We start from the raw sequence: 15,720 nt of genomic DNA, 5'->3' as shown, positions 1-15,720 counted from the left end.
TTCTTAATAACCTGTTACCACACCCCAGACAGAAACCTTTTTAAGGTGAAGGACCTGTCTAATGTTACTGAGTTGTAGCAATTCATTGAGCACTGACTAAACTTATTGCAATTCCTGACTTAGATTGATGGGTCAGGTTATGGAATGTGGTTATTTGACATCTTTTAAGACATCATATCCTTAGAGGTTTCATGATTTAAATACACTCTTGGTCAGAGGGTTAGAGAAAAAAATTAACCAATGGAGTGGTCTTAAGATTGTGATGCTAAAATATATATGATAACTTGGTCACCTAAAGCTATTTCCAGCATCTATTTTCCACATGTAAAGGTAAGAGGTTGTGATTTCTAGGCCATTGAAAAACTCAAGAATTTCTGTATAATATGTTTGTTTTTTCTATTGCTGTGTTTGTTTCCTAATTAGGATATTCAACTTCGGCATTTCTCTTCTCTCTTGGCATATTGTTTCCTGCTCTTAATGATAAGACAAGGGTATTTTACTAGAATTTCCCCTTTGCAATAGAGGAAGTCACAAAGTGCTATATTATAGCAGAACATCTCTAGAATGTGGGAGAGAAGATTGTAGAGGTTGTGAAGAAACCAGAAAGACCTCCAGGAAAGCATTCAGAGACTGTACACCAGAGATTTGCCTAGGGGTTGAATATATGGATGATTAGGTGGAAAATCTTTTGATGTCATTAGAGACCTAATGTGATATGGCAGAAACAACACTGAGTTTAGAATTATGGAAAATAAACAGAGAGATCTAGGTTTTGTGTTGGCTACTATTGAGGCCCAAGGAAGAATAGACTGAAGTTTTATATGCCAGGTAATCAGAGTACAGGGAAGGAAATATCTAGATCCGGGTCCTGTGCTGGGAAGTTCTGTGTTGTATATTTCTTCATTAAAATTGCATCTGGAGGTCTGTTTTCCAATTTAATTTCCATCTTAATATCTTTTTAAAGTTTAATTCCTCTTTTGAAACCCTTCTGGAGTTTCATCTGTATAATTCTTTTTCTTTTTAATGGGAGGGGGGGAGTGGGATTGTTTCTTAGCTCCCTCCTTCCCTCCCTCCTTCCCTCCCTTCTTTCCTTCTTTCCTCTCTCCCTCCCTCCTTTCTTCCTTCCTTCCTCTTTTCTTTCTCCCTTTCTCCCTCCCTCCCTCCCTTCCTTTTTCTCTCCTTCCCTCCCTCCCTTTTTCTCTCCTTCCCTCCCTTCTTTCCTGTTAGAGCCTGTTAGACACAGATTTTGTGAAGTTGCTTTCTACTGCATATAATCGATGTCTTAGGTGGCAGACCTGGGTGGAGGGGGGGGGGGCAGGAACTGTAAATAATTAAGTTTAATGAGACTACCATATGTGGTCTTTTTGTCATTTGATCCTATAGATTCTGTTCTAACAGATTTGGCATATTTTCTTTTGAGATTTTTAATAAGGGAAGGGGGAAACAATTAGCCTGTCATATTGATCATCTCATGACTTCATCCATTAACCCAAGTAGATTTGAGCACATATCTCAGTGAATTTGTGAATCATCTTTGTATTTCTAAAAAAGACTTAGTAAATCAGAGTTTTATTTTGCTTTTCTCTCTTTTTTTTTTTTCCCTACCAGACCTTTCCCCTTCCCCCCTTCCCTTTTCCCCCCTAAGCCTATTCTGGGAGTATAATACAATGGTTTATAGAGTAATAGACATTTAAGTTGTGTGAGACTCTAATTTATCATAGCTCTTACAAAAAACTTTTATAGCATCTTTAGTAAGTGATTGCCTATCTTCCCCTTAAAAATTTTTAATGATAGGATATTTCCCAAAGAAGCCCAATATTGGCATTAGAAGAAGCCTTAGTGATTATCTGGTTTAACTTTTATATTACAGAAAAGGAAATTAAGGTTAGAGAAATCTCCAAATCTCAGATTCTATCTGTCCAAAAGTAAACTTATTGTTTTTCCATCAAGTCTGGATCCTTTTAAAAAATTTGACTGGTTGTCAATGTCATTGTCCCCAATGTCTGAACCTTAACATTATTTTTGACTTTTCCCTTCTTGTCATTCTCAAATGTAATTGGTTACTGAATCCTATAGAGTTTGCTTCTACCATTTTTTTGTATCTGACCTCCTCTTTTTTCCCCACTAAATATGACTAACTTAGTGGAAGAGATTATATTTTAAATTTTATTCTTTAACTCTGGTACAGGCTCTCATTACCATATACTTTTATTATTGTGGTAGTTTCGTAACATGTCTTTCTATTTCTGCTTTTTTCCTTTGAGGTCTTGTCATCTTGTCAAACCATCCAAAAGCCTTTTTTTCTTCTTTCAGGGAGGAGCTATTATCCAAACTTTTTCATATGCTTTGTACCCATGTGCTTAATATATATTTGTTTGAATTGAAAGGACTTTTGACTTCCAGTCCATTGTCCTTTCAGTTGTACCAAAATGTAGATAATCTGTATATTACTCTTCTCACAGTAAATGTGATTATGAACTTTAAGTACGTTAATACTTTAGTACTTAACAAAAAATACTACTGCATAAGAAGTAAGTTTATCCAAATAAAATTTTAAAATAGAATTATTGTAGATTTTGAAGGCTGTTATTTTAACACTTTTGGACTCCTGTGATGATTCTTATTTAGAAGCATGACTTAGAGTTCCCCTATTTGCATCAAAATATCAAAACTTGCACGTAAAAATATAGTTGGAAAAACATTTTTCAATATCTTCTCTCCTTTGGAGATCTCTTTGGTAGAGCACAATGACTATGAGAGTAATAGAAAATTAAGCTTATGGGACTTAATGGTCATTAGTTCAGCCTTTCCTAAAACTCTTCTACATACTTTATAAGTTGTTAACATTCTTCCCTTTAAAGGTTTCTAGTAAAAAGAAATTAATTCATATCTTCTAAGGAAGCCCATTCCATTCAGTTTTGAGGCAACCCTTTTTTGAAATTTTTTTTCTTCTGTTAATCCCAAATCTGCTTCCTCTTAACTTTCATCCATTAATCCTAGTTCTGTCATTTAGAGTTGAACAAAACAAATCTTATCCCTCTTCCCCATTATAACCCTTCAGATATCTAAAGGCAGCATTCATACTTTCTCCTTTCTTAAAGTTAAGTTCTCTTCTCCAAGATAAATGTCTCTTTATTCTTCAGCCATTCCTTCCATGATGTAGTTTCAAGTTCCATCTCTATTCCGATCACTATCTTCTGGACATGTTCTGAGTTATTATTGTCCTTCCAGAAATTTGGAACTTAGACTTGAGTTCCATACTCCAAATGTGTGCTGACTACGAGAGTGCAGAATGAAACTTCATGCAGGACACTAGGATTCTTTACTTTAAACGGGATCAGACTAGTTAGGATTGGAAGAAAATAAACTTAAATTTTCAGCCTCGGGTGATGGAACACTGATCCCAGGAACATGATTTGATTTGGATATCAAAGAATTTTAGAAGTTCTGTGAGATCATTAGCTTGACCAAGTAATATTCACAAAGAGTGAACTGACTCAGAAGCCTGCTTATACCTTTATGGCAATATATTGCTGCTTTCCCCATCTCCTACAAGAGACGTTGCCTGCTTTTATTGTCTTTATGAGTGAAAGACCTAGACTTCTTGAAAACTCCAGAAAGCCTGGTGATGGACAAGCTTTTATTTAATCTGCAGATTAAAAATTTGTGATTGTATATTTTTAGCCTTAAGGCACATACATTTAATCACAAAATTTTCATTTGCTTATTGAAATAGCATTTCTTGGGCATCCATGTGGGTTTCTAGGAATATATAAGTCATCACCTTCCCTTTTATGAATGTCACATTTTAGGAGAAGTGTTTATAAACCAAGGTATGTCCAGAGAAGGGCAATCAGAATGAGAAAAAGAAAGGAGATAATCATATATATAATGGTAAGCCAGGACAAAAAGGAGGAGCTTGGAGAAGAGAATAATTATGGGATTGGTATTACAAGTGCGAGATCTGATGGCTATCTTGAACTATTTGGTTCCAGGAATGATAAATAGAAATAGTATCAATTAAAAGAAATTTAAAAGATTTCCTAAAATGGAATTGGATGCCTTTATATTGTGAATTCTCTGTCTTAAACCAAGGTTTTAAGTGGAGGTTGAATGACTACTTGGTGATATTTTAGATATTTTAGAAGAGATTTCATGTTTCAAATGAAGGTTGGCCTAGATGATTTCTGAAGTTCTTTCCAATTTCTCCAGCCTCTCTCAGGTCTCTATATAGCTCAAACAAAAAGAAATATGCTATGGGTGCTAAATGCACTATAAAAAGTATTCCTATTCCATTTTCCTGGACCTAGCTATTTCTACTCTGTCCTCCTGCTTTGAGTTAGTAACTTATATGTAGAAATAATGTGTTTTACATAGGATGTTAAATTGGAACAAATTGGATAACAGAACCAGTCTCTAAAGGAGCTCAACATTGTGCAGTGATGAATGAACTACGTTGTTGGTCAATTGTTTCAGTCATGACTGACTCTTCCTGACGCTATTTAGGATTTTCTTGCTAAAAATAGTGGATGGGCAAGCTTTTATTTAGCCCTCAAATTAAGATTTTGTGAATGTGTATATTTTAGTCACTAGATTTAATTTCAAATGGCTTCTCACTGTTGTTTGGCATCTTTTTTTTTTTCCTTTTTAGTTGATTCTCAATTGCACTCCCACATTAGTTATTCCATACTTTATTTTTTCTTTTCCAACTTTTTATACCATTCTTCCTATTTCTTGTCAATAGAAGACCCTATCTTATTCTTTACTGTTCCATTTTTGCCTCTTTCAGTTAAAACTTCCCCTTTCATGGTAACCAGCTATCTTTTAGATCAAAATCTGATGGTCTTTTCTCAGTTCTGATTTCTTTTTTACTTTTCTGGATTGTTTAGAACTGATGACGACCATTTCTTCCTGGATACTCTACATTCTTTTGTCTTATCACTTAACTCTTATGAGTATTTCCTAAGACTCTGTCCTAGATATATATTTTAACTGCCTTATACCTTCATAGTCTTCATGATCTTATTAACTTGCATGAATTCAATTATTTCTATGCCAATGATTTCTAAATATGTATAGACATAAATATATATACACACACATAACTATTTGTACATAAATATATACATATAAATATGCATATGTGTGTTTCTATGTGTGTACATGTATGTGTGTGTATACATGAAGTCCTACTTCTGAGGTCCAGTCTTATATCAACAGCAGCTGCCTATTGGACATATCCAGCTGGGGATCTCTAACTCATCTTGTCCAAAATGGAACTCATCACTCTTAAATCCAATCTTCAAATTTTCCTTTCTTTTGTGGGTACTACCTTCTTTTCAGTCCAAGTTTGAAATCTCATCCTGATATTGAAGACCCTAAATGAGGATAAAGGAGGAAGTTGAACAATATACACTAATAAAATCCCATGACTTTGGATTTACTTGGTGGAAGATGGTGGAGGATAGGTGGATTGTCAGGTTTCAGAGATAGTGCTTTTCTTTCTTCCTTCAGGAGAAAGAAAAAGTTTGTTTAGAAGCTGAAGGTAACTTGGGAAGTTGTTAGAAAGTTTAGTAACAAATATTTTATTTAGACCTTTGACATGACTTCAATTAAGCAATGATAGTTATATAGGAAAATTGACTTTTCTTTTTGGAGGATTTTAAGAAATATTAGGACTTTAAACACACACACACACACACATTCTCACTCTTTTTAAATTGGCAACAAATTAGAAATCTACAATTGTAGAAACTCTGTCTAGAGCCACATCCTTTTTTTGTGTTGTTGGATCCATTAGCAATCTGGTAAAGCCTGTGGATGTTTTCTTAGAATGGGGTGCGTGTGTGTGTGTGTGTGTGTGTGTGTGTGTGTGTGTGTGTGTGTGTTTTAAGAGAATGTTAAATCTCAGAAGTTAATGAAAATAAAGGTATAATTTTTTTCCCATCTAAATTCGTGGATACCCAGAAATGTATATAACCTGGGGGTTAAGGTCCTTCGGTCTTTAAAATATTTTTTTTCTTTTTGTCTGAGTATGATATTATCAGGTTGTTTGTGATATTCAACAAAGCAAGGAAACAAGGTAGCTCCTATGTAAATGAGTTTTAGTTTTATGGACTAAAATTAAGATGTTGCTTTAAAAAGAGAAACAATCTATAACCTTTTTGAAAACTATTTGGTAAAGTTCTTGGGAATAGTGTGGTGTAGTAAAACAAACAAACAAAAACCCTTGTATTTGAACCCTGGCTTCAAATTCTGGTACTGCTATTGACTATCTTTATGACCTTGGCCTTGTTACTTAACTTTTCTTGATCTGAGCTTCCACATCTTTAAAATATTTGGATTAGCTGACTTCGAAAGTCCTGTCCACCTCTAAATCCTTTGAAATATGACATGTGCTTGAAATAAGCACAAGAGATGAAATTCTCAGAATAATTATTTGTTTTCCATTCAAATGACTGTAGGTGATGTAACTTGCTGCTCAGCTCTGGTGATTAATTAGTCTCTAGCACATTGAACCCTGAGTTTCTGTTTACTACCTAGATTGAGTGAATGTATGTAATGGCAGTGCCTTCCACATTCCTTAAGTGTTACTACACATGAAATAGAAGTGTTGCTTTCTACATGTAACTAACACAGCTTAAAAAAAAAAAAAAAAGGAAAAACATGGTTTGTTTAGAAGCTGAAGGTAATTTCAAAATAAATATTTATCTACCCGAAAAGGTGTAAAATTGTTAGAAAGTTTAGTAATAAATATTTTATTTAGACCTTTAAAATGACTTCATTTTAGCAAGGACAGATACACACACATATCTACATATGAAATTTGACTTTTCTTTTTGAAGGATTTTAAGATAGTTTTCCTGTGAGTCTAGCTTTCACAATATCTTTGTGGAACATGAACAAAACCTAAGTTGTACATCTTTGAGGTAGAGGTTGATGACTATTGTCAGGAATATTATAGAGGGGATTCCTTCTCAGGCAGGAGAGGAAATCTTAGGATTTTTTTAGTTCAGTCATTTCAGTCATGTCTGATCTCTTTGTGACCCCATTTAGACTTCACTTGGCAAAGATACTGGTATAGTTTGCCATTTCTTTCTCCAGCTCATTTCACACATGAGGAAACAGTGAATGCCTGTGGTCAAACAACTAATAAGTATCTGAGGCTGAATTTGAATTCGAATCTTCCTGACACCAGGTCTGTGTTCTTTCCACTGTGCTACCTAGTTGCCTAACTTTCAATTTACAGATTAAGAAACTGACGTCTACAAAAGTGAAGTGACTTGCTCACAGACATACAAGTAGTAAATGGCAGAGCTAGGATATGAACTCTGGACCTTTAATGCCAAATCCAGTGGACTTCATCTATGCTTATGGACTCTGAGCCCCTAATCAACTGTAAGGAATAATTTTAGTGACTAGGTCCTGGTCACTCTTTTGAGGTCCTTTCCAGCTTTTCAGTTTTCTTTGTGATACTTCAAATACACTTAACAGTCTAATGAAACTAGGCCTGGTCTAAGACTCATTTTTTTTGTATAACTTAATTCATGATACACAGCATCATTACACAATTATTGGAATTCTGTGTAGAAAATCTTGTGTTCTGATAGTATTATTTAGATACAGAAGATAGGAATTACTTCATTGCCAATTGTATATCTTGTCTGAATGTCATTCATTAATACTCAAACTGCTTGTCCTATTTTGTATCATAATTGTTTTGTATCTTTAATATTACCTGCTAGACTGTAAATTCCGTAAGGGTAGTAAACTATTTTTTCATCTTCATAACTCCCCCAGAGCTCATCGAAGTACTATACACATACACCTCATATTTTACACAAATCCATAATAAATGTTTGAGTTGATTTGAATACCAATTCCCTCTTTGAAAAGTACATTAAAGTATTTTCCTTTTATCCTTCCCTGCAGACTTTATATTCAGAGCACCAATCAAATTAAGTAAACCAGGGGAACTTCGAGAGGAATATGAAAGCCTAAGAAAGGTATAGTATTCAGTTTACCTTGATATACATTTTTCTTGGAAGTGATTTGAAATAGTAATGGTAATGAATACTTAGTAAGAATCCGAATTTATTATTGGCAGGCAATAGACTTTGGCTCTGGGTGAAAATTTACATTCACAAATATCATTTCCTATTATTGCCTCTCTCTCAGATCATCTCTGTTCTAAATTTCCTGGTCCTTATTCTGATTTGTTTTTTTCCATTCTGCTATGCTTTGTGAAATTGCTATTCTATTGATAACAACTTTTCTTTATCATAGCCTTTTTCTCTTCTGCTTTTCTCATTTTCTTGCATTTGCAGAAACTTAGCTGTCACCACAAGTTATTCTTTCTGTTGTATTGGATACATCTTTTCTCATGTTTAAAGATACATTGGAAAAGAAGGAAGAAAAGTAGCCATTTTTTTTTTTCTCACTGACACTTTCAAAACCTCCCTTTGATGTCATCATTCAAAAACTTTCCTCTGAGGTTCACTCCTTCTTCCATCTCTCTTGCCCCCATCCAGACCTGGTCATTTCCCCTTCTTTTTTGAGGAATTCACTACTTGACTCAATAGAATCCTTTTTCTCCTCAACCCCTCCCTTCATTCTCAAGGGATATATGGATACATTTTAATGTCTCCTTTATTATGCTTTTCTTATAGTTCATTAACCTCCACTACCATGACCTTTATTTCACCTTGGAAACATAAAACAATGGCCATGTCTTTGATTTTGCCATCATTGCTCCAATTCCCTGATTTTAAAAATGGGAAAATTGGGGTGCAGGGATCTTAAGTGACTTGCCTAAAGTTACCCAGGTAGTATCAGAAGTGATATTTGAATCCAGTCCTGTTGGCTCCTGAGACAATGCTCTTTTTATTATTTCGCCCTCAGGAATTCCTGCATTGGATCAAAACTTCCTATGCATGCATTTTGCTTTCTGCTTCACTCCTCTTAAACCAAATATTCACCCTCACTATGACTTTCAGAGACTTCATCTGTCTTTTCTCTCTCAGTCTATTGCCTCTATTTTGGTCTTACTTCAGTTGCAGTCTTACTTTATGGTTTAAAAGTTTTGATCTGTCCTCTGCTCTTGAATCCCTTGACCCCTGGTCCTTCTCTCATTGATGCCTTGCCAAACCACACTGGCTTCTCAACACCTTCCATGTTATTCATTCCTGTTGGAGTGCTGTTGATGGAAAAAGCCAAACAGCCAGTGTCTGAGACCACTGCAGATTTGTGGTCTAATTTCAGACGGGCTCACACAACAACAAGGCCATCCTTTTCTTCCTCAATGAACTCTTACTTTCCCACAATCTTCTTGCAACATCCTCACCCTCTCTCCTATTAGCAGATGGTTGTTTTGTTCAAACTTTGTCATCCCCTATTTTCCCCTCTTTTGTTCCAGTATCTGATGAGGAAATGGGTACTCTCCTAAATTCAGTTCCTCTAATTCAGCGACTTTCATCCTGTCATTTTCTTCTCATAGAGCTTACATATTTGATCTCCTTGATCTCTTCTTCAAAGTCCTTGAATTTACTCATCCATTGCCTCTTGTCGGGACTGTCTGGGCTGTTAAAATTACTTCCTAATTTTCTCCCAGATTTAGGGAATAATGTTAGAAATAGCTTATGATTTGTTAAAGAATCATTTACTGTGGTTTAAACTAAGGCTTCTTAAAGTTTTTCCACTTGTGACTCCTTTTTTCCCCAAGAAATTTTTTATGTGACTCCTGGCATATAGGTATACATTTAAAACATTAACTTTTTTTTTTATTCAGCTAACAAATGAATACCATACAGAAAACATTGTGTGCATTTCAGATGTTGACTTTGGCTATCTTTTCCAGTGTCCAGCTATGTGGGATTTAAAGTGCTGTTGCTTTTGGCACTTTGGGATTTCCTCTGAAGAAACCGTCTGGGTCAATGATATTAAAAGTAATAGTGATTATATAGAAAGTACAATAGCCCTTGATTATGGGCACATTTCACCTTGAATAAAGGAAGCTACTAAATGGGGAGGGAAGTCCAAGGAAGGTGGGTAGGCAGCAATAGGAAAGGAAAAGAATAAGAAAGGACAAAATTGTATCACATATGTAGGTTGGGACCCAAGTATACAAACAGATCTTCAAAGGAGCTGTCTATCACTTAGTCTACAGTGGAATCTGGGACCTTAAGTGTAATAAATTATCTTGAGGCCATGATAAGTAGAAAGGGTGTGGGTGGATATGTAAAGGGCTCATTTCAGACCCAGCATGCAGATGATACCAGGTTCTTGCCCCTTCTCAGTTCTTGTTTGGTCAGCTAGGGTTGTTGTACACAAGAGGAAGATTGTCTAGAGGAAACTGCTTATCACAAGAAAAGTTTGACTCTAAGAATACGGGGACTCCTGAGACTTCTACTGTCATTTATTAGCTACCATTCATGAACAAATCCTTTAACCTTTCTGAAACTCAGGTTAGGTTCCTTTGTATTTATTTGTTTTTGTAAAATGAGTCTAACGATTCTTGTGATACTTATTTAAAAGGTGAAAAATAGTGGTTTTGTAAAGGGCTGTGTAAATATCAAGTTTTGGAATCATCATTATTACTTCCATCTTCTTATATGTGTTTTATCTGCTGTCTTTCTCCTAGAGAGAAATTGTGAGTTCCTTGAGGGCAAGGACTGTCTTTTACCTTTCTTTGTATCCCATGCTGGTTTGCTCTACTGTGTGCTTAGCACATGGCTGGTTATTGTCCTTTGTTCTCAAAGAGAAACAAAATTGACATCATTATATTAGAATCAAGTTAGCATGTCTGGCTATGGCTGATTAGGTCAGTATAAACTCAGAAAGCTTTGCCACAGGTCGGACACAAATAGTCCCTATGAACATTTGGGGTGGGCTCTCAAACTTTGTGCATCTCACATTTCTTCTGAGCTGATTCATTTCTGCTTTGCTCATAGAGCACAACACTTTCTCTGATGAGGGCATGTCATGCTGAGTGGTCCTGTGCCAGTGTCTCCCATGTCATTCAATCAATTCTAAAGTTCTCAAGAGAGACCTTGAGAATGTCCTTGCATCATTTTTTTCTGACTACTTTGTGAGCATTTGCTGTGTGTGAGTTCTCCATAAAATAGTCTTTTTGGCAAGGGTACCTTTAGCATTGACACAATGTGGCCAGTCCAACTGAGTTGCGCTCTTTGCAGTAGAATTTGAGTGCTTCGCAATTTAGTTTGAGAAAGGACCTCAGTGTCTGGTTTCTCATCCTGCCAGATGATCTTCAGAATCTTCCTAAGATAATTCAAATGGAAGTGATTCAGTTTCCTGGCATGGTCCTGGTACTTTGTCTAAGTTTTGCAGACATACAACAATGAGCTCAGTACAGTAGCTTCAGTCTTTTTCTCATTGATTAGTGATAAGAACATTATCCTAGAGAGATGGCCTGAATACTTCCATAGTGTTCTCAAGTGACCATCATCAGTGCTAAAGCCACTGACAGTTTACCTCAGGGTTAGGTAGTTGGAGCTTTAGCTCCAACTAAAGAAGAGATATTGAAGTCCATTAGGCTACTTTCACATGGCAAAACACTTGTTGTTCATTTTATTCTAGCTGAGATTTACAAGCTGGGGGGGGGGGGTCCATTTATCATACAAAAGCTTACAGAAAATTTCCAGATTTGTACATAGTAGGTGCTTAATAGACACTTATTAATACGACAGAAGAGTTCTTAGAGGTCTAGTTAGATGCACTAGTTAGGTGTAAGATTTGGGCATCTTTGTCAGACTATAAAACATCATCTACATCCAAAAAATGCTTTTGATCTTGTACCATACCACACATCACAAAAAGTAAATGCATTCAACATGGGAAAAAATGCTTTAGTGGTCTGAGAATTTGCCTAATTTAACTCTACTGAAAACTCATGGGATTAGAAAAGTGAACTTTTACTCAATTGTACACCTAATATCCAGTGTAATAAAAGTATGGTTTCAGAATGAAGAATGAAAGAATATGTGTCAAAATTTAATGAACTTAATGCCAAATCTTGTGGAAAAAACAGGTATGTTAAATACTATTAGATATAAAAAATTTGTTGATAAGTTTATTTTATCCAGATAGTTCACATATCCCTGTACTCACATCAATAGTTGTACCAGACTTTGACCTTTCTTCAAATCCCTACTGCCACTTTAATTTTTTAATTTTTGAGCAGAGAATCTTGTCTCACTCTTTATAGAAATTTTGAGGCCTTCTCTCATGAACTCCCTTATATCTCTGACTTGGATTAGAAAGACCTGAGACTGAATTTTAACTCAGATACTTATTAGTTCTTTGACTCTGAACAAATCATGCAATATCTCTCTCTCTCTCTCTCTCTCTCTCTTTTTTTTTTTTTTTTTTTTTTTTTGCTCAGTTTGCTTATCTCTAAAATGGAGATTTTTTTTTTTTTTTTAATTTAATAGCCTTTTATTTACAGGATATATACATGGGTAACTTTACAGCATTAACAATTGCCAAACCTCTTGTTCCAATTTTTCACCTCTTACCCCCCCACCCCCTCCCCTAATAAAATGGAGATTTTTAATAAACACCTTCACAAGGCTCTTGTGAGGATTGAATGAGTTAATATATATCAAGTACTTTGCTTCCTCAGGGATTAGTACAGAGAAAGTGTTGAAGAAATTTTTTTGGTTAAATGAATGACTTCTAGAGAGTGCTTCTACCTTCTAAGACACTACCTAAAGGGAGGGAATTGCCTATTCTATGATAATATTATTACTCTGGAAATAATTGAACTCTTGAACTCTTTTCTCCTAGATAACAGAATTCTCATTTGACATTTTTGGCTTTTGAAGAATTAACTTAGTTCTAAAAGTTCTATTTAACAGTTAGACTGAGGTTACTGTCATTGTTTTTGTGAACAAGTAGGTAAATTAGCATACTTTTAATGATTTTTATCCAGTCCCTTATTTTATTATTTGACTTGAAAGAAAGTATATGGCATAGTAAAAAGAATATCAAACACCAAAGACCTGAATTTGAGTTTTTAGAATGTGAATCTTATTGGATTCTTGAGCAAATCCCTTCATCTTGCTGGGTCTCAATTTACTCATTTAAAAAATGGAGCCCATAATAGCATATCTTTATCACCAAGAAAATGGTGAAGATGAAATCAGATCATGTTTGTATAATAGCTAGGTGGCACAGTAGATTAAAGAAGGCACTTGGAGGCAGAAAGATTTCGGTTCAAATCCTGCCTCAGATGCTTATTATGTGATCCTGAGCAAGTCTTTAGCCTCAGTTTCCTTAAATGTAAAAGTGGAGATAATAATAATACCTCCCAGGTTGTGAAGATCAAATAAGATGATATATTTAAATTGTGAACAAACCTTAAAGTGCTATATAAATACTAGAAGTGATTGTAATTAATTTGATTCAGTAAACACTTAAAATATTTTTGATTCAGTAAACATTAAGTCTTTGTGCAAAGTTTTATACTGTATATAACGGTAAGTTGGTATTTAAATCTGAATGATTATTCTGGTGAAACATAATCTGACACAATAGATAGAGAGTAGGAAGACTTAGGATCAAAATCCACCATTGACATCCTGGTTATTTGTTCCTGAACAAAGCACTTTCAGTGCTCTAGGCAACTCTCTCAGACTGTCTGTAGTAGAGAACATACCAGTTTGCATTGTTAAAGGGACTTTCTCACCAGAAGTTCTGCGTGTCATTGAATTCACAGATCCAGGTCCTCCCCTCAGTTCCTTTTATTACAGCATCATTTGTGAGTTGGATTAGATCACTCCTAAGATACCTTAAAATTCTGAGACTCTGTGACTATGTTAAAGGATGAGGGGAAAGGGGAAAAGACCTAATTTCTAGACTATTTCTTTTTCTTTGCACTAAACAAGACTATTAGAAAACTACTTTTGGTAACTCAGAATGTCTTGGTGATTTAAAAAGCTAGTCATTGAATTTTTGCTAATAAATTTACAAGTCCAGCTATTTTCTTTCTTCTCTTCTCTCTTTGGTTATGTTTGGTGTACTCTTTTGTTCTTCCTTGTTGGTTGAATTACTGAAGGAGTGGGAAGGTATTCTAACCCCTCGGCAAATAAACACAGTAATTAGATGTGATAAATGAATTTTGTGAACCTTAGGGTCCTTTTAAGATCCCTCTGATAAGCCCAAATTGAAGACAAAATCTTCTTTGAAAGCTCTTTTTGCTGAAGTGTTTTTGTTTCTATAACTTTTTTCTGTTTAAAAATTCAATTAACATCAAGGAACTTCTATGAGATTATTTTGGTTCTTCAGCATTTGTTGTTGTTCAGTTGTTTCAGGCATGTCCAACTCTTTGTGACCCCATTTGGGCTTTTCTTGACAAAGATACTAGAGTGATTAGCCATTTCCTCTCCCTCATTTTATGGATGAGGACACTGAGGCAAATAGGAGTAAGTGACTTGCCTAGGTCATACACATACATTAAGTGTCTGAGGCTGGATTTGAACTCAAGAAAATGAATCTTCCTGATTCCAGGTCTGGTGTTTTATCCATTGCATGCCCACTTAGATACAAAGATGAAAATAATGTAGTTTCTATGTTCAAATTGTTGCAATGGGGATAGTTTATAGGATGGTAGACTTAAAACTGAAAGGGAACACCAAAATTATCTAGTCCAACTCCTTCATTTTATTGATGAGGAGACTGAGGCATAGAGAACATATGAGTACTGATATGGTATAGTAGAAAGAACATTAAACTAAGAGCCCAGAAGACTTGGATTTAAATTCTGCCTTTGACATTTAAGTAGTCTGGTGACTGGGGGCAAGTCCGTTAGTATCAGCTTCATTTTCATCATCTATAATATAAGAATAATAATACTTGTTTCTTAAATCTTCTTGTTGGGGGGGGGGGAGGACAGCTGACAAAATATCACTAATTTCTGTAATGCTTATTTGCATATCTACCATTTTTTAGAGTCTCTGGCACAGATGTTGAGGAGGACATCCTCCATGAATGTGTTGAAGGGACAGAGTTGGCTTTTACAACAGCATTCTTTCTCTAATAGGCACAGCGTTCACGGCAAGTTGTAGATTGCAAGATCCCACAGTGCTTTTTAATTTGTTAACAGTAAATAGTATTTGATTTGTTGTCTTAAACATATCTCTCCAGCAAGGTGCTTCCCTTATATGTAAGAATTATTTAAAAAAAAATTTGAGCTGTGTAACAATGAGTTAACCTCATTTTGACCCTTTATGATTTTTCTCCCTATAGGGAGTGCCTTGTAAGAAACTTCCCCTGCCAATCCAGATAGACACTTTTTCTGCACCTTAGAATCTAAGAGAGTTCCCTGGACACTTAAGAGATAAAGTGATTTGCCCAAGGTCACTCAGCCACTGTGCATCAGATATGATGGAACTGAAATCAGATCTTCTTGACTCTAAGACCAGCTCTTTATTTATTTAGAACGTGATTTTTTTAAAAAAGCATTTTTTCTCACAATAATTCTAGTACTTTTCTCTGACTTTACAAGTAAGTATCAAAATAAAACATTAAGTGACTAGCCCAAGATCAGAAAACTATTAAATATCAGAGCCAAATGTGAACTCAAGTTCCCTGAATCCATCTCTGTTCCAGGCAGATAGGTGATGTGCTGCATAGTTTTTTACCTGGAGTTAGGAAAACTAGAGTTCAAATTTAGCCTGATTCATTTATTAGCTGTCTAACCCC

At 35.3% G+C, this 15,720-nt stretch overlaps 1 protein-coding gene and 1 long non-coding RNA gene across 3 annotated transcripts in view; one reads left to right on the top strand and one right to left on the bottom strand.

Annotated features, from left to right (window-relative positions):
* The window catches only part of RNF169 (ring finger protein 169), an 83,469-nt gene that overhangs the window by 17,807 nt on the left and 49,942 nt on the right, over positions 1-15,720 (top strand). For both annotated transcript variants that reach the window (XM_031961401.1, XM_031961400.1), the window contains exon 2: positions 7,933-8,006. In XM_031961401.1, the coding sequence (XP_031817261.1) occupies positions 7,933-8,006 (74 nt within the window). The remainder of the gene's footprint in view (positions 1-7,932; positions 8,007-15,720) is intronic.
* Positions 1-15,720, bottom strand: part of LOC116422589 — a 53,562-nt gene that overhangs the window by 9,364 nt on the left and 28,478 nt on the right. The gene's annotated exons all lie outside the window — the stretch shown is intronic.

The sequence above is a fragment of the Sarcophilus harrisii genome, chromosome 3 (genome assembly GCF_902635505.1).
Source record: "Sarcophilus harrisii chromosome 3, mSarHar1.11, whole genome shotgun sequence".
NCBI lineage: Eukaryota > Metazoa > Chordata > Mammalia > Dasyuromorphia > Dasyuridae > Sarcophilus > Sarcophilus harrisii.
Note: the sequence above shows the minus strand (reverse complement) of the source record. Positions and strands in the feature narration are given on the sequence as shown.